The sequence below is a fragment of the Corvus kubaryi genome, unplaced genomic scaffold (assembly GCF_017639235.1).
Source record: "Corvus kubaryi isolate FWS band 111438036 unplaced genomic scaffold, C.kubaryi_AGA036_p1.0 37130, whole genome shotgun sequence".
NCBI lineage: Eukaryota > Metazoa > Chordata > Aves > Passeriformes > Corvidae > Corvus > Corvus kubaryi.
Window position 1 is genome coordinate 260,577 of NW_024581033.1, and position 23,031 is coordinate 283,607.

A 23,031-nucleotide genomic window follows, 5' to 3' on the forward strand; every position below is an offset into this window, starting at 1 on the left:
AGGAAGAGCGGGCGGACATTTCGTGGCGGCTCCGCCCGGCGGGGCGGGCCGGGCCGGGGCGGCCATGGCGGAGCGGGGCCGAGGTGAGGGGACAGCGACAGCCACGGGGACAGGTTTGGGGGGCAGAAGGGGCTGGAGGGGCTCAGAGGGAGGAGGAGCCCCGATCCTACTGAACCCCACGGGGCCTCTTGCAGTGCCCCGATTTCCCCCCTATAGCCCCGGAATCGCACCCCCGTAACCCACAATTGCCGCCCTGCGCCCTTTTTGGGATCCTCAGCTGCACCCCCCCAACCCTTAATTGCCCCCCCTAAGCCCTTAATTGTCCTCCTGAAGCCCCATAAGCCCTAAGCAGCCCCTGGAGCCCCCAGCTGCCCCCATAACCCCTGACGGCCCCGGCGCTCCTCACCCCCGGAGCCCCGCAGCGGGGGCGATGCCGACAGACCCCAACACGGGCGAGGGGCGAGGGGCCCGGCTGTGCCGTGTGCCACCCAAACCTCCCCCACGGATCTCCCCGGGCGCCGAGGCCCCGAGCCGCTGCTGGGCCGTGCTGCCAGTTCGGGGTGCAAGTCTGGCTTCTTGCCCTGGCCTCTTTGGGGAGAGTCGGCGGTGTTTTGGTCACACTTTCAGGGGGTTCCGCGGCGCGAACCGTGCCGGGAGGGGCTGTGATGGGAACAGACCCGTGCTGTGGCAGGGCAGGGACACGTGTGCTCCTCCTTCTTCTCCCCAGGGCAGAGCCCGAGCGCCATGGAGGACCTGCTGGATGTGGAGAACAAGCGGATGGCCGACAGCCTGGCCAGCAAGGTCACCAGGCTGAAGTCGGTGAGTGCCGAGGTGACATCAGGCGTCGAGGCTCCGGTTACCTGGGGGTCCTGCAGGGGATCGCAGAACCTTGGAAAGGCTTGGGTGGGAAAGGGCCTTAAGGCTCATCCGGTCCCACCCCTCTGCCATGGGCAGGGACACCTATCCACCAGACCAGGTTGCTCCAAGCCCCTGTCTGACCTGGCCTTGATCACCTCCTAAGCTCACCTCCTTGGGGAAAAATTCACCAAGAAAAGGCAGGTAGATTAATTTGGGGAAATACCTGTGTCTCTGTGCAAGGGTTCTTAAAGCTGGGTTGCTCTTACTGGCATCAAACACTCTGATTCAGAGCTTTAAGCTCTAAATTACTATTAAAAATTTAGTGCAAACCGTGAAAGAAGTCATTGACTCACCGTGTAAAAGGGCAGACTGAATTCCTGCCATTGTGTCCCAGGGCTTAAACTCCCCTGTCCTTTACCTGACAGATTTAGACAGTCAGGCTTTGTTTTCAGAGCTGGAAAAGTTCATCTGCCTGACAGGGAAATGCGAATCATTTTCCTTGTTCCTGCACCAGACAAGGCCCTGTGTGTCTGTTGCAGCTGGGAAAGCAGCAGCTTGTTTGAATAATTTGCATTTCAGATTTTAGAGGTCCTCTGGACATTAAAAGCTCATTAATGCCCATTTCCTGCCTTGCCCTGCAGCTGGCTCTGGATATCGACAAGGATGCTGAGGAACAGAACCACTACCTGGACGGCATGGTAAGGACCTGGGAAACGGGGCACGGGGCTTTCTGTGCCAATCAGGGATCGGGGTGAGAGGTGGGATGGCAAAGGCCCTGAAGGGAGAAGCCCTAAATCAGCCCAATCGGGGCTTGTAGGGGCGTCCTGTGTGGGGCCTGGAGTCGGGCTGGCTCATCCCTGTGAGTCCCTCCCGTTCGGGATGTCCCGTGGCTCTGCAATGCCTGCAGCGTGTGCTTTCCCGCCAGGACTCGGATTTCCTGAGCGTGACGGGGCTGCTGACGGGCAGCGTGAAGCGCTTCTCTGGCATGGCGCGCTCCGGCCGCGACAACCGCCGGCTGCTCCTCGCCGTCTCCGTGGCGCTCGTCCTCATCTTCTTCATCCTCTACTACCTGGTGTCCCGGGCAGGGACCTGAGCCCGGCCTGGGAGGGCGTCCCAGGGTGTCCCAGGCCAGACCCCGCCACCCACAGACCTGTCCACGCATTTCCAGAGGAGCCTCCAGCCACGCCTCCGCCTTCCGAGCGACTCTTCCTCCCTCCAGCTCCTCGTTGTCGCTCCAGCTGGGCCCAGACAGCTCTTCCAAAACAAGTTTGGCTCCAAAGGGATCTTCATGTCTGCCGTGATTTTGGGGTCGTGGCTCAGGCCGTGACCTCCTGCCTTGTGGGCCGTTTCTAAGGGCCACGGCCGCATCGCTGCCCTCGCCGAGACCAGGAGCCAACGAATCCAGGCACTGGTGGTGGATGCTCCATAGCCCAGCTGAGCTGTGCGAGCTGTAGGATTTAGGATGCTGATCTGTGGGATTTGGGAGTACTGGGGTGTGACTTACATTCCTGTGGCCGCTCTCCGTTTCCCTGGGACTTGCAGACCGTATCCCTGGGCTGAGAGGAGACCTGTGCTGCTTTCAGGTGGAATTAGCAATGGATCTGGGCCTGGGCTGGGTCAGATCGTGGCAGGAAGGAGCTGCAGAAGAGGAGGGTTAAGTCCTGGCTCGGTTGTCTGCGTCATCCTTGTGGGCAAACCGGGCTGGAGCCTGCGGGAGGGAGGGCCACGGTCCGTAGCCACGTGGGTTAGCCCGTGCATGGAACCCTCCAGAAGCTTCCCACGCGCGTGCCGGGGAGGTCACCGAACCGGGGTAAAGGAATCTGGTGGCAGAAGGTCCAGCTGGTTGTGGTTACTGTGGCAGCCTGGTTTTAGAGCGCTTTGGGGATGTGTTGTGCCAATAAAGCAGAGCCTGAGGTGAGGTGGAATTCCCCCTGCAGTGCTGTCGGGGGTGGGGGCAATCAAGGAGGGATTTGCTGATTGGTTTATGGATTTAGAAGGTACGAAAGGAACGCCTGCCTTGCCTTGGGGGGGTCTTTGCTTATTTGCTTCTCCCTTCCTGTAGCAACCAGGGCTCAGCCATTCCTCTGCCTCTGGTTTAGACTCCCCAGCAAACCATCTTCATGGACGTCTGGAGTTCCTTTGCCTTCTCCCCATTCCCACTGGGAATTCCTTTGCCCTGGGGCTAACTCAGGTCCACAGCTACAACAGGAATGTTGTCCCACGTACCGGCCCGCTCACGGAACACACCCTGGCTGGATTAGGTGTGTTCTTTTCCACGTTTGGGGAGGAGAAAGGAGGCAGCAGGAACTTCCCTGGTGCAACGTGGCAGCTCTGGGCTCTTTCCCTTGGAAAGAATCGATGGCCTGTGATTCCTGGAGCAGGTGACTCTGGACGGAAGGCCGCTGGAGCAGCCTGACCCTCACCCTGGCGGGGTTTGTTTTGCCTTTCCTGCTGTAAATAAAGCCGATTTTAGACCTTTTAGCCCAAATGTTTGTTCCTTGTGCGAGGCGCAAGGTCGATCACCTGGCTGTACCTGCGGCCTCACAGCCCAATTCCGGCGTCACCCCAGGGCTGGAGCAGGGCCCTCGCGTGGGGTGGGGGGTGTCCCCAGGTCCCCACCCGGTGTCTTGGGGAGATGAGCATGGGGATGCACCGGGGCAGCGGGGACTCACGGGGACACGGGGGAGGCCCGGGGACGGTAACCGGGCCCCGCCACGTCCGGCGCCGCTCTCCCCGTCGCCATGGCAACCGGCGTCGCGCCGGAAGTGACGCGCGGAGGAGCCGGAAGCGGCGCCGGGGCGGAAGCGGCGGTGCGATGGCGGCGGTGACAGCGGGGAGCGGAGCCGGGAGCGGGGCCGGGGGCAGCCCCGAGGCCACCGGCGGAAGCACCGGCGGCGGCGGGTGGCGGCGTCCCCACGGGCCGCTCCAGCGCTACTATGGCCCGTCCACTGCCGAGGCGGCTGAGGCCGCCCCGGACCCCACCGACATCAACGGGCCCCACTTCGACCCGGAGGTGTTCATGACCAAGGTGACCTTTGATCCTCCCCAGGAAACCTCTCCCGCGGGCACCCCCACTTCGGAGGCGGCTCCGGGGACCCCGATGGGCGCCGGGAGGTCCCCGCGGGGCCGCGTCGCGAGGGATCCCGGTGGATGCCCCCGACCCCGGCGGGGCCGGTCCCCAGGGTCCCCAGAACCTTGGGAGCTCCAGTGTCCCGAGGGCACCCCAGAAAGGGCCTGGTCGGGCATCCCTATGGATATGCTCTTGTGGGGAGCCTGTAGGATCCTACGGGAATGGTACCGGGGTGCTCCGGAGCAGCTGGGTCGGGGCCAGTTGGCACTGCGGGGGGATCCCTGGAGGGCGGGGGGAGGCTCTTGGGGAGCACTGCCGTATCCCAGGAGGAATCCAGGGGCGCAGGTTGGGATCCCGGAGGGCAGCTGATGATCTCAGTTAGGGGGCAGGGGAGGGGGCCAGAGGCAGATGTGCACCCGTCGTCCCCCCAGGTGCGCAGCGAGTGTCCCCTGGGGCAGCTCCTGGCCCGCGAGGCCGCGCTGGGGCGGGAGATCCGCGCCCTGGACAGCGACATGCAGACCCTGCTCTACGAGAACTACAACAAGTTTATCTCCGCCACCGGTGAGCCGTTCCCTCTGGATCCTGCCGATGGCAGCAGCGGGAGGTGGGAGCTCGGGGCTGTTCACTCTGGCAGCGCTGGGAAGCTGCCCTGGGGAGCGCGGCGGCTCACCCCGCTGCGGTAACCAGCCTTCTCTGGGGGTTGTGGCTGTGGTCTGGTAGCCCTGGGCGGGCCGGGGGCGTCCCGGGCAGCCGAGGGACTCGGCGCTTGGCTCGTGTTCCCCAGACACCATCCGGAAGATGAAGGTGGATTTCCGGCACATGGAGGCGGAGATGGACGACCTGGCGGCCAACATGGCAGCCATCAGCGCCTCGAGCGCCCGCGTCAGCGCCGCGCTGCAGGACCGGCACCGCCGCGGCGCCCAGCTGGCCGGTACGGAGCGGGGCCGTCCGGGGGAGATCCAGGGGGATCTGTGGGGGTGGGGCATGTGGGGTGCAGGGGCAGACCCAGCAGGTGGGTGTCCCACATGGGGGGCAGACCCAGCAGCTGGTGCCACCCCCCGTCTTGTCCTGCTCCCTTTGTCTCCCCCGTGCCTGACCCCCTGTCCCTGCAGGGGTGCAGGCGCTGCTGCGGAAGCTGCAGGCGCTGGTGGAGGTGCCGGGGCGGCTGCGGCGCTGGGCGGGCACGGAGCCCGCGCGGGCCCTGCGCTGCCACGCCCGCGCCCGCGCCGTGCTGCGCCACTACCGCCACCTGCCCTCCTTCCGCGCCATCGAGGACGAGAGCCACGCCATCATGGCCGAGCTGGCCCAGCGCCTCCGCACACGCCTCCGGTGCGTCACCCTGGAGCCTGCTGATGACTTCTATTGCTTATTCCCTGTTTTCTGCCGTGGCACGGTTAACCCCGGACCCTCCCACCCACCAGGGAGGAGACGCTGGACCCCAAGGAGCTCACCGAGTGCGTGGAGATGCTGCTGCAGCTGGAGGAGCCGGCCGAGGAGCTGAGCGAGGAGTTCCTGAGCCAGGCGGGCGCGCGCCTCGAGGCCGAGCTGGCGGCGCTGGAGGCCGAGCTGCCCGTGGCCGACCCCTCGGGCGCGGCCACCACGCCGCCGCCGCCCGCCTCCGACATCCTGGACTTCGTGGACCGCGGCAGCTCGGCCTTCGTGGGCACGCTGTGCCAGCTGGCCGGCTCGTACCGCGCGCTGTTCGGCGGGGACGCGGGGCGCCTGGAGCCCTTCGCCGCCGCGCTGGCCGCCCGCTACTTCGCGCTGCTGGAGCGGCGGCTGGCGCTGGAGCGCGGCCTGGGCGACACGTCCCTGCTGGTGCGGGCGCTCGACCGCTTCCACCGCCGGCTGCGCGCCCTACTCGAGCTGCTGCCCGCGGGCGCCGCCGCCGCCGCCGCGCTGGTGGCCCGAGCCGCCCGAGAGCGCGTCGACCGCTACCTGCGCGCCCTGCAGACCTTCTTCCTCGGCTGCCTGGGCGACGTGCGCCAGGCGCTGGCTGCCCCCCGGCCCCCTGGCAAAGAGGGGCCCGGCCTGCCCGACCTTCTGGCCACACTGGCCGCCTCCGTGCTGGGCCAGCTCAAGGCCGTGCTGGCCTACGTGCAGCTCTTCACCGCCAGGGATGTCGCCTTCGCCAGCCTGCCCTACTTCAAGGTGGGGCACCGCGGGGCGGGGCGCGGGACAGGCTGAGGGGGCTGGGGCAGTTTGGGGTCACTGGAGCAATCTGGGGGTGGCACAGGGAGGTTTGGAGCCCGTACAGGGCAGTTTGGGGTGTGACCCCCCCCGTTTGTGGCACAGGGGGAGTTCTGTGTGACAGCAGTGCGTGAGGGACTGGTGGTGGCCTTCGTGCGCTGGCTGTGCCGCACCGCCCGTGGCTTCGCTGACGGCCCGGCTGAGCGGGGAGCTCCCGCTGCCCCCCCAGCCCTGCTGCTGCTCCTCGCCCGCCTCTGCCTGGACTATGAGAACTCCACCATCGGCTACATCCTCACCCTCACCGACGAGCAGTTCCCGCCCCAGGTGAGCCCCTAAGTGGCCCTAAGGGGATCCTGAATGTCCCTCAGAGATGTTCAGGGGGGTTTTGCATGGCCCCAAGAGCCCCTGGAGCCCCAAGTCCATGTGAGAGGAGCAGCGATGCTGCTGCAGGCAGGGTGGCCCAGAGTGCCGCACCCGTCTGTCCACGTGCCCCCAGGACATCAGGTGTGGAGTCGTGGGCGGGGTGGCATCCCCACACCTCCCCACGCCCCCCGTACCACCAGCAGGGCCAGCGCCGCCGCAGGGGAGGCGCGGGGCTGTCCCTAGCGGTGTGTGTCCCCCAGGACTCGGGGCTGGCGGTGACACCGGGGCCAGCGCTGTGTGCGGAGGCGCGGGCGGCGGCGCAGCGGCTGCTGGACCACTACGTGCAGGTGCAGGGCGCGGCCGTGGCGCAGATGCTGCGCAAGAGCGTCGAGACGCGCGACTGGCTGGGCACCGTCGAGCCCCGCAACGTGCGCGCCGTCATGAAGCGCGTGGTGGAGGACATCACCGCCATCGACGTCCAGGTGGGGCTGCCGGCGGGGTGGGCACTCCTGGAGGGCTCCAGGGGGTTTGCCCAAGATCCCAGAGCGGCCCTTTGGGAAGGGTTTGGGAGGGTCGCAAAGACTTAGAGGGATGCTGGGTGGTTTGGGGGGTCCTTGGAGGGGGTTTTGGGTGCTGAGGCTGTGGTGCCACACACAGGTGGGGCAGCTCTTCGAGGAGGGGGTGAGGCGGGCACAGAGCAGCGATTCCAGCCGACGTGCCTTCTCCGTCTACAGCAGCTCGCGGGCGCCCGGCCGCTACGCCCCCAGCTACACCCCCAGGTCAGCCCCGCCACCGCTGGGTCACCCTGGCAGCCCCAGGCTCCCTGTGTCACTGCGCGGGCCACCCCAGCACCCCTGGGCTCCTTGTCACTCCTGCAGTATCCACTGCATCTTCCCTGTCATCCTCTTCATGATCCCAGACTGTCCCAATATCCTCACACAATCTTGACAGCCCTTAGCTGCCCCCCTGTCCCCAGACTGTCCCTGTTTGTCCCAACCATCCCTGTGTTCTTTACAACTGCCCCAGAATCCCCCGGTAATCCCCATGGCCCTTGTGTCCCTCAGTTGTCTCGTCCCTCCATGTCCTAGGACCATCCTCATGTTCCCCTGCCTTTCTGTCCCCAAACCATCCCTGCATCCTCTGACCATCTCCATGGCCCCTAACGGTCCCTGTGTCCCTGTCCCCACATCCCTGGCTCTATCAAGTCCCTGACTGTCCCTGTGTCCATGCCCTCAGTGCCCCCATGGACACCCACCTGCTCAGCAACATCCAGAAGCTCTTCTCTGAGCGCATCGACATCTTCAGCCCTGTTGAGTTCAACAAGGTGAGGTCATGGGGACACCACCATGTCCCTAAACATCCCCAGAGGCCCCAAACTGCCCACCTTCCCAGTGCCACTTGTCCCTGGTGTCAGGGCTTGGGGGGTCCTTGGGAGCTGGTGACCAGGACAGGGGTGTCCCCGGTGTTCCCTGTCCTCGGTATCAGGACTCTGGCAGGAGATGGGGATCTGTGTAGCGACCAGGCCAAGGGTGTCCTTGTGCCACATGTCCCCATGCTCAGGAGTTCCTGGGGAGTGGCAGCCAGGACGGGGGCCCCCACATGCCATGTGCTGCCCGTGTGCCACGTGTTGCCACTGTCCCCTCACGCAGGTGTCGGTGCTGACGGGCATCATCAAGATCAGCCTGAAGACGCTGCTGGAGTGCGTGCGGCTGCGCACGCTGGGGCGCTTCGGGCTGCAGCAGGTGCAGGTGGACGGGCACTACCTGCAGCTCTACCTGTGGCGCTTCGCCTCCGACGAGCGCGTGGTGCAGGGGCTGCTGGACGAGGTGGCCGCCAGCGCCGCCCACCGCTGCCTCGACCCCGTCCCCATGGAGCACAGCGTCGTCGAGCTCATCTGCGAGCGTGGCTAGCGTGAGGGACAGGGACGTGCCACGCCTGGGGCCTGTTACACCTCTGGGGACAGCAGACCTGCACCCTGTGAGTCCCTGCACGTACGTGAGGATGCTTTGTGTGTCCTTCCCAGCATGGCAGCACACGAGGACACCTTGTCCCCACGCTGAGTCCCACCATGTTGCTCAAACCCTCCTTCCCCATTGCCTCCCCACCCCAGTGACACAGTGTCATCCCCCACCTTGGTGACATCCCCTTTTGCCTGGAGACAGCCCCTTTGTCACTAATAAATTATGTGTGAATTGAGTGTTGTGTCCCTGTCTGTGCCCGGGGGGCGGGAGCCGGCCCTGCACGCAGGGGGGTCCCACCTGGAGCCAGGGTGACAGCACAGGGACAGGGGCTGGGCACTGAGTGATGTCCCCAATGGACCCACAGACATGAGGGCCCCAAACCTTAAAGATCAGGCACCAAAAGCCCCCATGGGTGCTACAGAGTGCTGGGGAACCCCCAGGACACAGATTTTCCATTGGAAGTCAGTTGTTCTCCCCAGACAGGACGCTCCTGCCTCAAGGAATCCGGCACAAAAGGGGCAGACTCCAAACCCTCAATTTCCACTAACAAAAAGCTGCAAGGAGCCCAGAGAAGGTAAAACTCACTTTATCCAACAGTGTTTGGCCAGGTCAGAAGCTTTTGTACAAGAAATCGCGGTCGCACGGATACAGACCTGGATGCACAGGACAGCCATGGAAGCACCGGCACTCCATGGGTACAGACAGCAAGAGCCAGACCTGGATCTACAGAGCAACCCCAGAAGCACAGACACTCCACAGATACAGACCTGGACATTCAGAGCAGCCCCAGAATACAGACACCAGTGCATTTAAATACAAAACACACATCTTTTGAAGAACATTTGCTGGCAAACAGCGCATTGGCTACAGACACACAGACAGGATCACGTCGCCTCGCACAGAGCAAAGTCTCTACAGGGGTTTTACAGGACTGGGCTGGGTGGGTGCAGAAGGAATGACTAAACCACCACGGGCTCCTGGAATGGGAAGGCTGAGCTGGAATTTTTGGTTCGATGAAATCGGGTTGGCCAGAGTCCGGTTAACAGCGGCTCACTGAACAGGAAGTGCTACACAGGCCGAGAGACAGCGAGCTGATGCTGAGCCACAGCCAAGGGTGAACAAGGGGGATTACGGTTAAAAACATCCTCTCAATCCCATCTGGCCTCACAGATGGAATTTTCACTGAGAAACAAAAGAAGTCTGCCAGAACCCTTGCAGAGTTTCTCCTATAGAGGCCTAGAGCTGGCTCACACACCTGTGGCTCCTCAGGGACATGGTCACACCTGTGGTCACTGAGACCCTCGGCGTGTTCCCACCTTGTTCCAGCTGTGCCAACATCAGCCATGCCCGGCTGATGGACACCACCACGCAGGTGGGAAACAGAGCGATGAATCCCTGTGGGATTGCAGGAGATGAAGAGCACACCTGGGCACACCTTCCTGAGAAGAGCGGCGGAGCAGGCCGGACTGTGCCCTGGTGCAGTGGTGCCTGGCTGTCCCTGGCCTCGCGGGCAGCACAGACGTACAGCTGGCGGCAGGTACTGCCAGGCCCATGGGGCGGGGAGGGGGGATCCCACAGCTTCAGTGACACCCCTCACCCGCCAAAGGTCTGAGTCCACGCCAGCTGCAAGCTAAGGGTAAGAGAGAGGCACTTCACAGGGCAGCACCTCGTGGCTTGGCCTGACAGACACCAGCCCCGCAAACCGAGGCGCAGGAAACCCAGGAAAAGCTGCCATTTATTCAACGCTAGAACCTAAATACTTAAAGTGAAGGGTGACTCCTTCCTCACCTGGAGACAGGAAGGCACAGCTGCTGCACACCAGCGCTCACCTCAGGGCTTCTTGAGGCCACAGGGCAGCCCCAGGGCCGGCTTGGCCCCCACGGTGGGCGGGGAGTGCCACACGGCCGAGCTGGTGCGCTTGAAGTAGCGGGGTTTGCTCTTGTAGAAGATGTGCTCCAGCCTGGGGCTGGGGATGGCCCCGAACAGCGCGTCCACGTCGGGGGGGTTGTAGTACTGCCGGATCACAGCCTGGCTGAGCTGGTGCCCTGCGGGAACAGACGAGGGCTGTGTTAATTTTGTTAACTGGGATCGCTGTGTAGGCTGTTGCGTGCCGCGTGTCCCGCTCTGCTCATCTCTCATCGCTCCAAGGCAGCTCAGCAGTGTATTTGTCCCCCATCACGTTGTGACAAGACCCCCAAGTGGTGGAGGAGGATTCCACGTTCCACATAGACTCATGGAACAGTCTGGACTGAAAGGGATTTTGAAACTCATGCAGTTCCAGCCCCCTGCCACGGGCAGGCACACCTTCCACTAGACCGGGCTGCTCCAAGCCCCTGTCCAGTCTCGGACACAGAAGTACCCCTTCCATGCTGGAGTACTTTTGACTCCTCCAGGCAGGAGGAACTGGGCAAAGCCCCACAGCAGGTCCCACAGTCTGCTGGGGGTCCTGGACACCCGTGTCCCCCCCGCCACATACCTGTGGCCCAGGCAGGGACAGGCTTGCGCGGCTGGCTCTCGTCATCCGTCGAGTCGTCGCTGTTCAGGTCCATCCCATAGTCGTTCGAGCTTGTCACAGGCAGCTTGAATTCCTTCCTGTTCTGCGGAGTCATCTCGTACGAGTTGCAGGCAGGGGAATTCTAGAAGGGAAACACATTCGACAGGTGCTGGATGCAGCAGCACCAGCAGGCTCCAAGCTGCAGCAGGACCAGCTCGTCCCCACCTCCTGCTCTGTCACCTCATAGCAAACCCTGAGTCTGGCAGTTCTCAAGCTGGGACCCGAGAGCTTGACCCAAGTTCCAAAGCTGTGACCCGATGATGGCTGTGCATGGCCTTCTCCTGTTTAATTAGGCTGATTAATTTGCCATCGGTGGCATGAGCACACAGCGATAGATTAATCTAACAGCTCTAATAGAACAGAGCTCCACTCCAATCAAGGCAAGGTTAACTGGAGGTTTTATGTCGCTGGAGCAGAGTCACATGCTCCAAACACTCTGCAACCCAACTTCGGGGCTTGATTAATGATACAAAACTGCTAATTGCTGTACAGAGAACCTGCCCACCAGCTCAACCAGATTGAGCTCACGCTAATGGGAGCGGCACGGGCGGGAAGTGGAAGAGCAGGACAAAACCTACAACTACGGATTTCCGTTTTTTCAGCTGGAAATTTTCAGTAGAAATTCAATTTTCGGTCAGGAAATGAGTCTCTGGAGAGCTGGACACAGTTGTCCTTCCCCACCAGAGACCCCCTTCATGGCTTTGTGTCCAGTGACATTAACTCCCATCCACTGGTTCTACACCTAAAGATTAAGATTCGGAGCTTTGCACGGAGCCAAGAGCCACGTGTTCGTTGCCAGTGTCCAGGACACGAACGCACACCCGCAGGATTCTCCCGTGCCAAAGCACCACCGTTCCACAGGCTCTGCCGCCACCTTGTGGCTCTTCCCAAATTTGACCCCAAATAAAACTTGCAGCACTTTCTGCCCCTGAGGTCTTTCCGCTAACTTAAGAGGCACTTAAGACAGCTCCAACAGCTGCTGTCTTACCCACAGCCAGAACCCCTGTCCAATCCCTCCTGCTTCCCTTCCCCCCGTCATTGAAACATTCGTGGAGCCAACCCCAGACAACCAGGATTTACAGAATCCCTGTGTTACTGGAAAGGCAGATAAAAGCAGAGGGGGGAGCTGCCCAAGGTTGGAGTGGGTCAGTGCCGGGACTGAACTCTGCTGTCACCTCTAAGGAGCCATCCCCAGTTACCTCCTTGTTCTCCAGGAGCAGTGCCTGGGCACTGTCTTTGGCCTTTTGCTCCTCTAACAGTTTCTTCTGCTCTTCCTCCTGCCTCTTCTTCTCCGCCAGCATCTGCTGCTCCTGCTGCCAAGAGACACCCACAGGATTACCCTTAGGGACTACACTGCCAGCCCAGCCATCCACCCTTGTGACAGGCCAAACACCCAAGCACCTCATTACAGCTGTTCCTCGTGCTGCTGAGGAGCGCCTGGGACGTGGTGCGGCCTCCTCAGAGGGGCACAAACCCACCGACCCCCATGCCAGAGCATCAGCTGCCTTTCCCTGACAAAGCCAGGGCCTCCCGCCTTGGAAAACTTGCTGCTGACTTTATCTTGGGGCTATAAAAGCCAGAAACAAGCTGACCATCTGCAGAAGTCTGTGCTACTGATCTTGGCCTCTTTCTAGACTAGCAAACAGCATTTTTAGTTTAGTCTGCCCACGATACTGTAACCAGGTCCAACTTCCTTCTCAGAAGTGCCACAGCAGCTCCTCAGGGCTCCCCACAGCGTCCCCACTGAGCTGCTCCAACAGCAAGAGCTGCTGTGGCCAGACTGGGTGGCTCTATCCCTCCCCAAAATCAACCACTTACCTCCTTCTTCTCCATCTCCCTGCGGAGCCGCTCCTTAGCATCCGCTGCTTCCTTCTGCAGGCGGGCAGCCTTCTCCTGCTGCTCCCGGAGCCTGGGGACCACAGCACAGGCCCTCACTGCCAGAACCACACCAGGGCCCTCCCTCCCAGCTCTTCAGGCACTCCCCACCACGCTCCTGACATCCCTGAGCCCAGAGTTCCTCCTTGGCAGCTCGGCACCAGCGACAGTGCAGAGCTGTGCTGCCAGGTCACAGCAGCTTCCTGCTGCGCCAGCCTTCCACTCCTGCCCTCTGCTCCAGCTGCGTTTCAATCCCAGCACAGAATTTGGCACATAAATGGGGATTTCGCCTTACTTCTCCGCCTGGATCCGCTCCTGCTCCCTCTTCCTCTCCAGTTCTCTCTCTGCAGCCAATTGTCTCTCCTGCTCCTGCTCCGCCTGCCTCTGCTCAGCGATCTTCTGAGCACGCTCCTGCTCCTCTTCCCTCTTCTTCTGCATCAGCTCCCTGTGCCGCCGTTCCTCCTCCTCCGCCTGCAAGCCCAGGCAGGAGTTACTCGCCTGACAGGAGAAGGCTCCAGGGGACAGCACCAGGAACCCCTTGCTTGACCCAAAGCCCCATTGCTACATGGCAGGGAAACACTTTGGGGGTAAATCCCCAGTGCCCAAGGCAGGTGCATCCCCTGCCCAGTTCTGCCTGTGGGACACAGCAGGCCCGCACACACACCTGCTGCAGAGCTCTTTGTCTCCTGGCCTCCTCCTCTTGTCTGCGCCGGGCCTCAGCTTCCTCCATCTTCCTGGCGGCCACTCTCTTCTTTATCTTCTCCTCTGCCAGCCTTTCCTCCCGCACCTGGAGCGCACACAGACCCAGTCTCAGGTAGGACAGCACAGCAGGACATCTCACAGGGCAAACCCTCCCTCCTTTTCCCCCAGCAACCAAGGAGGCCTGTGCTCTATTTTAAAAAGGTCATATTTAGGGCAGTGACCTTGTTTTACATCCTCACAGGCAGAGCTGACCCCATCCTGCGGTTTGCACGTCCAGTCCCACAAAGCCATTGGAATATAACCTCAGAGCCGTGCAATCAGACAGGCAGCTGGGGATAATTAAAGCAGACAAATGACCACTAGGCCACTGCACAAATTGCCTGGAAGTCGGGGATCTGAGGAAGGCTCTGGATGAAGGATGTTTGCTTTCCCCTGTGCAGCTATTACTCAGATGTGAGAAGCAGCAGATAAAGCCTTGGGGCCATTAGGCCGCCTTTATCTACTGCAAGTCCTTCTCCCATCTACCAGAGCATTAATAAATCCCATTTAGATTCGTGATTATGGAAAAACAGAGGTTCATCTGCCACATGCTGTATCCAGACAAAGGCTGTCCCTCAGGATCACCAAGGCTCTGGAAACTTCCTTATTCGACTACTCTTTGGTTCAGCCTCTAAAACCCAAGCAGTCTCTTCCCAGAGGGCACATTTGTGCCCTACCAGCTGCCTCAGTGACTCCTGATTGTCCCCAACAAGCTCTGCAGGGGCTGTACCTTCTCGGTCTTCTCATCAAACAGCGCAATCTTCTCCTTGATCCTCCTCTTCCTCTCCTTCTCCATCTCCTCCGCCCGCTCCCGGGCTTGCAGCACCTTGCGCAGCCGCTCCTCGCGCTTCCTGAGGACACAGCCCAGCTCACCCTCGTGTTCCAGCCAGGTGAGCTCCCCCCAGCTCAGCACAAGGCCAAAGAGACACAGCAGGAAATTCAGTGGCCCAAATTCCCCACTCATTTAAGCACCAGCCACGTTTAAGCTCTGTCAGAAAGGGAGGACTCAAGACAAAAAAGCTGCAGCAGTGGGCAGCGAGGACAGTCAAAGCTTTGTATCAGCATTCCAGAGATACCCCAAGGATAAACACTTGTGCCTGTGCCCACAGGAATTTCTGCTGCTTGCACAGTCCCTGCAAGATAAAACACCTGGATGCAGGAACCTACAGGTGCCAAGAGCAGCGTGACCACATCTACTCACAGCTTCGCCTCTCCGAGTCGCCGTTTCTTCTCCTCCTCCAGCTTTTGCCTTCTCAGCTGCTCGGCTTCTTGCTTCTTCCGCAGAGTCTCCAGCTTCTGCCTCTCCTTTTCCTGAGGGGAATTGAAGTGTGATTGCACCCACTGGCCAGGGCTCCTTCCCACCCCACCTGCTCTGTGCAAGGGCCCAGAGGTGACAGCAAGGAGCTGCAGCAGGAATGTGGGATGGTGACAGCCCTGGAGCAGGGCTCAGGCAGCCTGTGACCTGGTCACACATGGACACACGAAAGGAAAACACCACTGTGAATCTCAGGGAGCAGGAGGAGAAGCCGGGGTGCTCAAACAGGAGCATCAGCTCTGGAAGCCCAGGCAGCATCCTCAGGGACTGCAGGCAGCCAGCCCCGTGCTTTCTCTTGGTGCAAAGGAGCCACCAAGCAGCGCTAATGCCTGGCACGGCTCCCGCTTCCTGCGGCGAGCGCGGGGACAGATGGTGCTCCAGGAAACACCTTGAGCTCCTGCTGGCGCCTGTGCCTCCCACGAGGCTCGATCTGGTGGTGAACCACGAGCGCTCCGAGAGCGCCCAGCCTGCTCCGGCACGCAGCCAGCTCCATGTGCCAGCCAGAAACGGGGGCTTTCTCCTCGTTCTCCTGACCCAGCCTAGGCACACTGTCAGCCAGGGGAGCGAGATCCAGCCACCACTGCAGGCACAGCAAATGGATTAACATCAACCCACTCCATGCCAAAGCAGGCCTGGTCTCAGCACAAACCCACAGGTCAGCATGGGCATTGTCCGAGGGAATCCCTTACACTGGGCTCCGTGCTGGGAATGCTTGGTGCTGTCAGCATCCAAACTGGTTAATATAAAACTAACAACTACATCTTATTGCTCTGCTGCTATTTAGTTATGTTTAGCTCCCACATGGAAAAACTCCCGAGGGGGAGCTGCCTGCACTGGAATGAAACCTGAAACATTCCACGAACTGACAGCAGCAGAGGAAGCACTCCCTAGCCACAAGACTCTTTTCTCATCCTATTAACTCCTCTGTAGTACTGACACTAACATCAGCAGGGGCCCAGCGAGACAGAAGCTGGAATCCTTCACTGTTTCCCAATGGCCTTCCCCAACCTGCTGGAGGCACAGGCAGCCTCTGAACACGGCTCTAGGAAGCTCTGCCATTAGGCTGCTAGATGCAGGAATACCAATCCCTGCATCCTGCCCTCCCCTTTCTCCCTCTCAGCTCTCCTGCAAGGAAAAACCAGCCCTAGAGCTGCCTGCTTTGCAGGTGAGTTGTTGGGTATCAGGAGTATGAGCAATTCCTGCTTGGCACACGGCTTCCAGCACGGCTCTGAGTGAATCCAGGAAGCTACACCCTTGCCTAGAACCAGCTCTCAAATCCCTCCCTCCCAAACTGCTCCGGGCTTGGTTGGAAAGCTCCCTGGGGTACTGCAGAAACACCTGCCTGCAGCCAGCCAAGGTGTGCTGCTGGTCCCAACAGGATCCATCAGTGAGACTGATGCCTGCTCGATTTGGACACCAGCAGCTGTCTGACTGGCCCCACATCCAGGACAGCCTCATGTTTCCTCCTGCCTCAAGGGTTTGGAAAACCTCCAAGGTTTGGATTTAAGAGGTATTTACTCAATCTCAATCATGAGAAAAGTCCTAGGAAGGAGACCTGGGATCTACAGGCTTCAGTTATCAATACAACTCAACATTCACAATCCCCTTGACTTCTGTTTCCCAGTTTTCATCTCTGACTGTTACTTGCCAATAGCACAGGGGAACGATGCAGGAATAAAGCCTGAAGTTAAAACTGGAATTCTTCAGGAAGCTGACTAACCCCAATTTTATTTATTCAAGAGTAAACGGACCTCTTCAAGTCACAGTTTCAAATGGGTTGCAAAGCTCCTTTCACGCCTGCGCTTTAAGTTAGGCACTTAATCAAACCACCGCGTACTGGCTGAGAGCAGAGTCCCCTCTTACCTTGGGATCAGCCTGGACAGGGGTGTTGTACCTGATGAAGGATTTTATGACTCCGGTCCTCCCCACAGAGCTCGGTGTCATGAGGAGCTGGTTCTTCTGCACGGTGTGCAGGAACGTTCTGAACGGGCGCACCACCTGTGGGAGGAACAGCAAAGTGTGAGCGGGGCTGAGTAAAAAAGGGTCTTGGTGAGGCATTCCAGGGTTACAAGGACCTCACCCTGCTGGCTGGGAGGACTGGGGATGGGGTCTTCCTCCTGAGAGGAGACAGCCCCCCCTCCTCTGCCTGCTGGTGGTCGTAGCGCTCGTCCACGGCTCTCTTGTAGCTCGGCTTCCTCCTGTGAGACAGCACAGCCCATCACACCGGGCAAATCCTCCTCCTGCCTCCAAGCCAGGGCTGGAAAGGGCCATAAACTATCCTGGGCTTAAGAGAGACTCCAGCGTGGCCAGGCCCTGGCACAGGGTGCCCAGAGCAGCTGTGGCTGCCCCTGGATCCCTGGCAGTGTCCAAGGCCAGGCTGGACATTGGGGCTGGAGCAGCCTGGGACAGTGGGAGGTGTCCCTGCCATGGCAGGGGTGGGACTGGATGGGCTTTAATGTCCCTTCCATCCCAAACCAGTCTGTAATTCTAAGATTGTGCACGCACAGTTGGCCAATAAATAAAACCCTAATGCAATAGAAAATACAAATTAAATCATAGAATCGTGGAGGCAGGGAAAACTTATTTGCAGAAATTTCAGGGTCACAAACGCTGAGGCCAGTGAACAACGTCCCAGCACTGAACCTGTTTGGAACAGAACCACAGCCCGCCCGAGACACTTCCAACCAGGATATACCTGGCACTCTGGGGTGGATCCAGGGTCCCTCCGTTCTTATTTAAGTTGTTTTCTGAAAGAGAACAGTTACACAGTGAGTTCTAGCAGGAAAAATCCCTCCAACACGGGTTTGACAGCAGAGAAGGGACATTGCAGCTCACTGAACAGCAAAACCACCTGCGTGAGTGGGCACGGCAGCACCTGGCTCTCATGGCACCGCTCCCACCTGGAAACTCCAGACAAAGCTGTCTGGGCTCTGCACAGCTTCAGCAACAGTGCTCAACTGGGCCTCCCACAACCCTCCAGCCTCATTATATCCATCTCCATGTGCTTGCCAGGATGGAAATAACTCCAGCACAGAGTTTTCTCACTGCTAATTGTCTGAAACAAATCCCTGCTCATCAAACATTAATTAATCTTTCCAACTGAGCTCTCAAATTAACCAGTCAATCTTTCCAGCTTCCCAACCAGCCTCCCAAAACGATAGCTTCCCTAAGTGCTGCCCCAAAGCCCTCCGGAATTACCACTGCTGCTCGGCTCCTGGGGCTGCCCGTGTTTGCTGACTGTGTGGGAGCGAAGGGACATCCGAGGGCTTTGGCAATCCTGTGGGAAAAGCAGAGGGGTCTCAGGACAACTGCACATGGAAACGGCCCGTTCCTGGTTCAGATGGTGGCGTGGTTCCGACACGGGAAGGGTCAGCGGCGTTACCAGGGAATGCCAGAGCCCCTCTTGGCAAAGCCCTGGATGCTGCATCATCAGGAGAGGCGCAGACAAACACGAGCATCTGTGCTGCTTCAGCTCAACCAGCTCATCAACCATTAAGGCAGGAGCCTTCCAAGCTGTAAATCTGCGCTGCCGGAGCGCTGGCCAGAGCCAGCGTGCCCATTTCCCTGAGCAGTGACGAACGGGGAGCCTGGAGACAGCGGGCAAATGGCTCATTCCCATGATTTATCTGTTTGTTATGGGATACCCAGCGCTGCTCGCTGCCTCTGCACTTAGGCTGGGGCGTGCTCCGCTGGGATAATGGGCTGTGGTTCTGGAATTGCTCCCTGCTAGCAGCACCAGCATTACCTCCCGGTCAGCACTTCACAGTGCTGCGCTGGGAAGAGAAGAAAAGGCATTGATGGAGAATTCATCCTCCCCAATTCTTTCTGCAGGGCCCAGAAAAACTGACTTTTTTTTGAGTTTCTGCACAGCTGTAACAGCTCTCCTTGTCTTCACAAGCGCTTCAGGTCACTGCTCTTCCCCATTAATTCAGGCCGTGCTCATTGAAATTTATTCTGGACAAAACACTGACATGATCCTGGGATTACTTCCTCGGCGAGGATTGTGGAGGGAAAGGTGTTGACCTGAATAATATTCACAAATTTCTGCCTGTGTCCAAACTAACAAGTGTTGAATTACCTGCAGGACTGACCAAAAGGCCAAAAGAAGCTTTAAAAATACGGTGTGCAAACCACGCCACCAGCTGAACCAAACTCCCCTGAACTATAAGGTTTTTTTATCTGTAGAGATTGGGCACTGAATCTTCACACAATGATCTCTAGCAAGAGGTTAAGAAGGAAGAGCCAAGCAGGACTCAACCCCGAGGTCAGGCTCAGGGTGGTGCGCAACAAGTTCAACAGATTTAGGAAAGTGACAGAGGAAAGGCCATGTTTTAGTCAGAGAATCTTGGAAAGCATCCGAGACTGTCACACCCTTCTGACAGAACACCTCCACCTGCACCCAAAGCCATGGGTCACACGTGCTCATTTCCCAGAGAAAACTTTGCTGGTTTTGGTTTTGCTGGTTCTGGAATGTTGTGATTGAGACTTTCGCTAGCCCAAGTACCAGAACCACAGAGGCTGTGGATGGGCTCACGCACCTCTGAGCCAGATGCTCTGTGCCTTCCCCACTTGCTGCTATGGGACAGGTTACAAGGTCTGGCAATCCACAGCCAGAGCTCCCAAGTTTCCCACTAAGGTGTATTCTACACGTTTCCCTCCCAAATCCACACAGACACAAATGCTTTTAATCCCTGCCCAATCTTACCAGCTTGGAGGGGGTGGAGGATCCAGGAGGAGGCCTAGAAAAAAAACGAAAGACAAAAGGGGCTGTGCTTAACAACACTGAGGAAACTGGGAAGCCACTTGGGTTTTACGCCAAGAATGGCAGTGAAAAGGTCCTGCAAGGAGGGTAGTGAGGATAAATAAATAAGTGAAAGCATTCTCACCCAGCTTTGACAACTGTTTCCTCGTCCTCTGGCACACTTACGGAGCTGGAGACTGTGGGAGAGGAAAGAACACACCTGAGCTGTGAGGCTGGGGTGCAGGTCAAGGATCTGCTGGGACAAGGGCCTGCAGACACTGCAGAGGGGCCTGTCCTGCCCTGGGGAGCACACGCAGGTGGCACTGCAGGAACGCGCCCGGCGGTTCCGGCTCAGGAAAGCACTTGTCAATTATGGATGAGTTCAGGGCAATATTCCACCAGCTAGCACTAATGGGGCGGGGCTTGGCCTTGGGCTTATCTGCAGGGCCCTGAGTGGACATCAGGAGCAGTCAGAGCCAGCCTTATTTACAGTGGGAGTGCTGCTCCCCAAGCCAGCATTCCAGCTGGCTCTGCTGCGCTGAGCTCGGAAGCCCCAGCACAGCCGGAACCTGCCATGAATAACCGGAGCACCCAACAATCCCAGACTGGCTGGGGTGGGAAGGGAGCTTAAGGATCATCCACTCCCAGCCCCTGCCTTGAACAGGGACACCTCGCACTAGCCCAGGTTGCTCCAAGCCCTGTCCAACCTGGCCTTGGGCACTGCCAGGGGTGGGGCAGCCACAGCTCTATCAACCCGTGCCAGGGCCTTGCCTCCCTCAAATGGAAGGATTCCTTCCACATATCCCATCTAAATTTCCCCTTTTTCAGTTTGAACCCATTTCCCCTTGTCCTGTCACTCCAGTTCCTGATTAAGAGTCCCTCTCCAGCTTGTTTGCTTAATAATTCGGGCAGTTTAGACCAGACTGTCCTTCCCTAAACCTGCCTCTGCCACCAACTGTAAAAGTGCGGGAGACTTTTAATCTACAAAGCTCAGCCTTGAAATTCCCTTCTCAAACTCTAGACACAGCAGCCAGATGCTGCTAAGGAGAAGGGAACTGAAGGAAACAGGCAGGGCTTTGGGAGAATCCATCAGCCCTTTTGGATCCCCAAACCCTTCTCAGCTTTGCCAGCTGTCCCCACAGAAACCAGGAAGACCAGCTGAGCAGAGCTGTGCCTGCTCCAACCCTGGAAGTGTTCAAGGCCAGGTTGGATGGGCCTTGGAGCACCCTGGGATAATGGTACTGGTACCTCCAGCCCAAACCATCCTGGGATTCCAGGATTAACGACTTCTCCCAGCAAATCAGCAATGGTTAAAGCTAAATTGAAATGGAGACACTGAGGCTGATCTCCCAGGTGGTTGACAAGGCTGAATTAATTCAGTTACCTGGGTTTCTCTGCTCACAGGGGGCTCCAGAAAGCCAGGGAGAACTTCCATGAGGGACTGCAGCCTGTCTAGCCCGGGAAGCTCAGCTGCTACCCCCAGAGCAGGTACCCAGCCCCAGCACTCTGCTTTCCTCAGCAGCAGAAAGCGGCAGAACCCCCCCACGGCACCCCAACTCACCATCCACGGAGCTGCAAGACACGGATCTCTTCCGAGCCGCCTTCTTCCTGCCCGCTGCCCTGGCGATGGATGTCCGGATCATGCTCTCCCTCTTGCTGGCCAGGGAGTACTTCTCTGCCAGGGAGGTTCTGCGGCTCAGCGAGGCTTTCCCCATCAGGCTGCGGCGCACGGAGCGGCGGCTGAGCCGGGCGCCGGTCGGAGTCCCCGGGCTGTCCCTCGGGGGCTGGCAGGGCTCCTCGGTGTGGCTGTGCTCCTGCAGAGAGCCGTCCCCCTCCTCCAGCCCAGCCTCCGTGCTCAGGGTGATGGTGACGTTGGCTGCCTTCGCAGTCTGCAGCTCGGGCACAGCCTGCCTGGCCTCGGGGGTACAGGGCACCGCCAGCTCAGGGGCCGTGGGCACCAGCGGCGATGTGGGAGCACCGTGTTCCTCGGGAGAGCCATTCCCTGAGCTCGTGGGGAGCAGCTCTGCCGGCTCTGCTCTGCTCCTCTGGAGGGACACTGTAGCACCAATGTGGTCAGCTTCCACGCAGGGATCCTTGTCCTTCCCTGCTGCCTGCTGGGGAGGAGGCGTCTCAGGAACCACCTTGGAGCTGCTGGCAGAGGCTGCAGCCCGGGACCGTGTCACACGCTGGGGTGGAGAGCTTTCTTTGGCCTCGGCCCTGCTGAGTTCCAGGTTTTCTTTGTTCCGGAGTCGCTGAGAAGCTCGCACAGAAGGCACCAGTTTGAGGCTGCTGTTCCTCCTCCTGGAGAGTCTGATCACAGCAACAGTGCGTTAGATGGGAACAGGAGTCGGGAACAGCCCCGACTCCTTCCGTGCACGCACGGGAGCGGAGCCAAAACACCTGGGACGGGCCCAGGAGACACAGAGCTGCACAAAGCAGCTAATGCAGACAGTAATTAAATTATGGAATAAATTAAGTTTAAATGACTTTGAAGAAGAAAGATAATAGACAGAGACACGGGGACATAGAACCAGGCAACAAACAAAAGCACTTCTCGTGAGCATCAAAATCCAATGTTTTTCGGCCGAGAGTGCCCCAGGCACACGGCCTGACCGGGCCTTTAACACCAGGGGGTCGCGCGGGACGAAGGAAGGGGAACTCGCACTGACAAAGGAGAGAGGATCGCCAGGACACGCTCCGTGCAGGGGACTGTTCCCCTGAACCCTTGGCAGCAGGTCTGCTCAGCCTCCCACGGGCTCCCTCCGTTCTCCAGGCCCCGCGGACACCCTCTGCGCTCCCGCTTTCCGCGGCCCGTCCCGAACGGGGCTCCCCGATCCCCGCTCCCGCCGCCCCTCACCGCTTCCTGCCGGGCTCCTGCTCCTCTTCCTGCAGGGCCGACAGCCGCTTCCTCCGCTGCCGTTTCTTCTGCGACGGTGTCTTGGGCATCAGCTCCAGCTCCTCGCTGTAGTTGCTAGAGAGGAAGGGGAGATCAAGACGGGATCAGCGCGGAGGGCGGCCGGTACGGGCCGGGGCCCAGCGGGGAGCGGGACGCGGGTACCTGACAAACATCCGGACGGCCTCCTCATAGATCTCATCCAGCCACACCATATCGGTCTCGTCCACGTGCTGCAGGAACTGGGCCAGACGCCGGTCGCACTCCGCGGGCAGCTCCAGCGAACGCGCCGCGGCCGCCGCAGGCCCCATCGCCGCCGCGGCCACCTTCGCGGCCATCGCCTCAGCGTCAACTGCCGCGCGCGCGCGGCACGCCGTTCAAACGCGGCCCCGCCCCCCGCCGCAGCCAATCACCAGCGCCTGCCCCCTCGGCAGCCAATCACCGCCCGCCGCCCCACACGGCCCGCCCTT

General features: G+C 59.7%; 3 protein-coding genes across 5 annotated transcripts; 2 read left to right on the forward strand and 1 right to left on the reverse strand.

Moving 5' to 3' along the window:
- The first annotated feature begins 12 nt into the window (after positions 1-12).
- BET1L (Bet1 golgi vesicular membrane trafficking protein like) lies at positions 13-3,339 on the forward strand. The gene is made up of 4 exons (XM_042021248.1): positions 13-83; positions 728-819; positions 1,500-1,556; positions 1,784-3,339. Exons 1-4 carry the CDS (start codon positions 65-67, stop codon positions 1,949-1,951), a joined length of 336 nt encoding a protein of 111 aa, XP_041877182.1. The 5' UTR covers positions 13-64; the 3' UTR covers positions 1,952-3,339.
- A 314-nt stretch (positions 3,340-3,653) lies between these two features.
- On the forward strand, positions 3,654-8,677 carry VPS51 (VPS51 subunit of GARP complex). 2 transcript variants are annotated; one of them, XM_042021250.1, is made up of 10 exons: positions 3,654-3,886; positions 4,360-4,489; positions 4,713-4,859; positions 5,041-5,257; positions 5,350-6,079; positions 6,224-6,442; positions 6,742-6,963; positions 7,139-7,260; positions 7,718-7,805; positions 8,131-8,677. In XM_042021250.1, exons 1-10 carry the CDS (start codon positions 3,674-3,676, stop codon positions 8,389-8,391), a joined length of 2,349 nt encoding a protein of 782 aa, XP_041877184.1. In that variant the 5' UTR covers positions 3,654-3,673; the 3' UTR covers positions 8,392-8,677. The 2 variants fall into 2 exon arrangements, with proteins under 2 accessions (XP_041877184.1, XP_041877185.1); XM_042021251.1 differs by lacking the exon at positions 3,654-3,886 and adding an exon at positions 3,893-4,152.
- A 335-nt stretch (positions 8,678-9,012) lies between these two features.
- Positions 9,013-22,920, reverse strand: LOC121661275 (inner centromere protein). 2 transcript variants are annotated; one of them, XM_042021253.1, is made up of 17 exons: positions 22,727-22,920; positions 22,526-22,639; positions 21,230-21,978; positions 19,814-19,865; positions 19,633-19,666; positions 18,126-18,204; positions 17,623-17,674; positions 17,008-17,125; positions 16,791-16,925; positions 14,814-14,923; positions 14,343-14,463; positions 13,536-13,658; positions 13,167-13,342; positions 12,815-12,905; positions 12,196-12,306; positions 10,919-11,078; positions 9,013-10,487 (listed from the first exon to the last, which is right to left on the reverse strand). In XM_042021253.1, exons 1-17 carry the CDS (start codon positions 22,897-22,899, stop codon positions 10,273-10,275), a joined length of 2,613 nt encoding a protein of 870 aa, XP_041877187.1. In that variant the 5' UTR covers positions 22,900-22,920; the 3' UTR covers positions 9,013-10,272. The 2 variants fall into 2 exon arrangements, with proteins under 2 accessions (XP_041877187.1, XP_041877186.1); XM_042021252.1 differs by having other exon boundaries at positions 12,196-12,309.
- Between the last annotated feature and the right edge of the window lie 111 nt (positions 22,921-23,031).

Coding starts and splice junctions, on each gene's coding strand:
- BET1L (XM_042021248.1), top strand. Junction 820..1,499: donor AGGTCACCAGGCTGAAGTCG/GTGAGTGCCGAG, acceptor CTTGCCCTGCAG/CTGGCTCTGGATATCGACAA. Junction 1,557..1,783: donor ACCACTACCTGGACGGCATG/GTAAGGACCTGG, acceptor CTTTCCCGCCAG/GACTCGGATTTCCTGAGCGT.
- VPS51 (XM_042021250.1), top strand. CDS start 3,674: ATGGCGGCGGTGACAGCGGGGAGCGGAGCCGGGAGCGGGGCCGGGGGC. Junction 3,887..4,359: donor CGGAGGTGTTCATGACCAAG/GTGACCTTTGAT, acceptor TCGTCCCCCCAG/GTGCGCAGCGAGTGTCCCCT. Junction 7,261..7,717: donor GCCCCCAGCTACACCCCCAG/GTCAGCCCCGCC, acceptor CCATGCCCTCAG/TGCCCCCATGGACACCCACC.
- LOC121661275 (XM_042021252.1), bottom strand. CDS start 22,899: ATGGCCGCGAAGGTGGCCGCGGCGGCGATGGGGCCTGCGGCGGCCGCG. Junction 17,675..18,125: donor CCAGGAGCCGAGCAGCAGTG/GTAATTCCGGAG, acceptor GTTCTCTTTCAG/AAAACAACTTAAATAAGAAC. Junction 16,926..17,007: donor CAGTCCTCCCAGCCAGCAGG/GTGAGGTCCTTG, acceptor TTCCTCCCACAG/GTGGTGCGCCCGTTCAGAAC.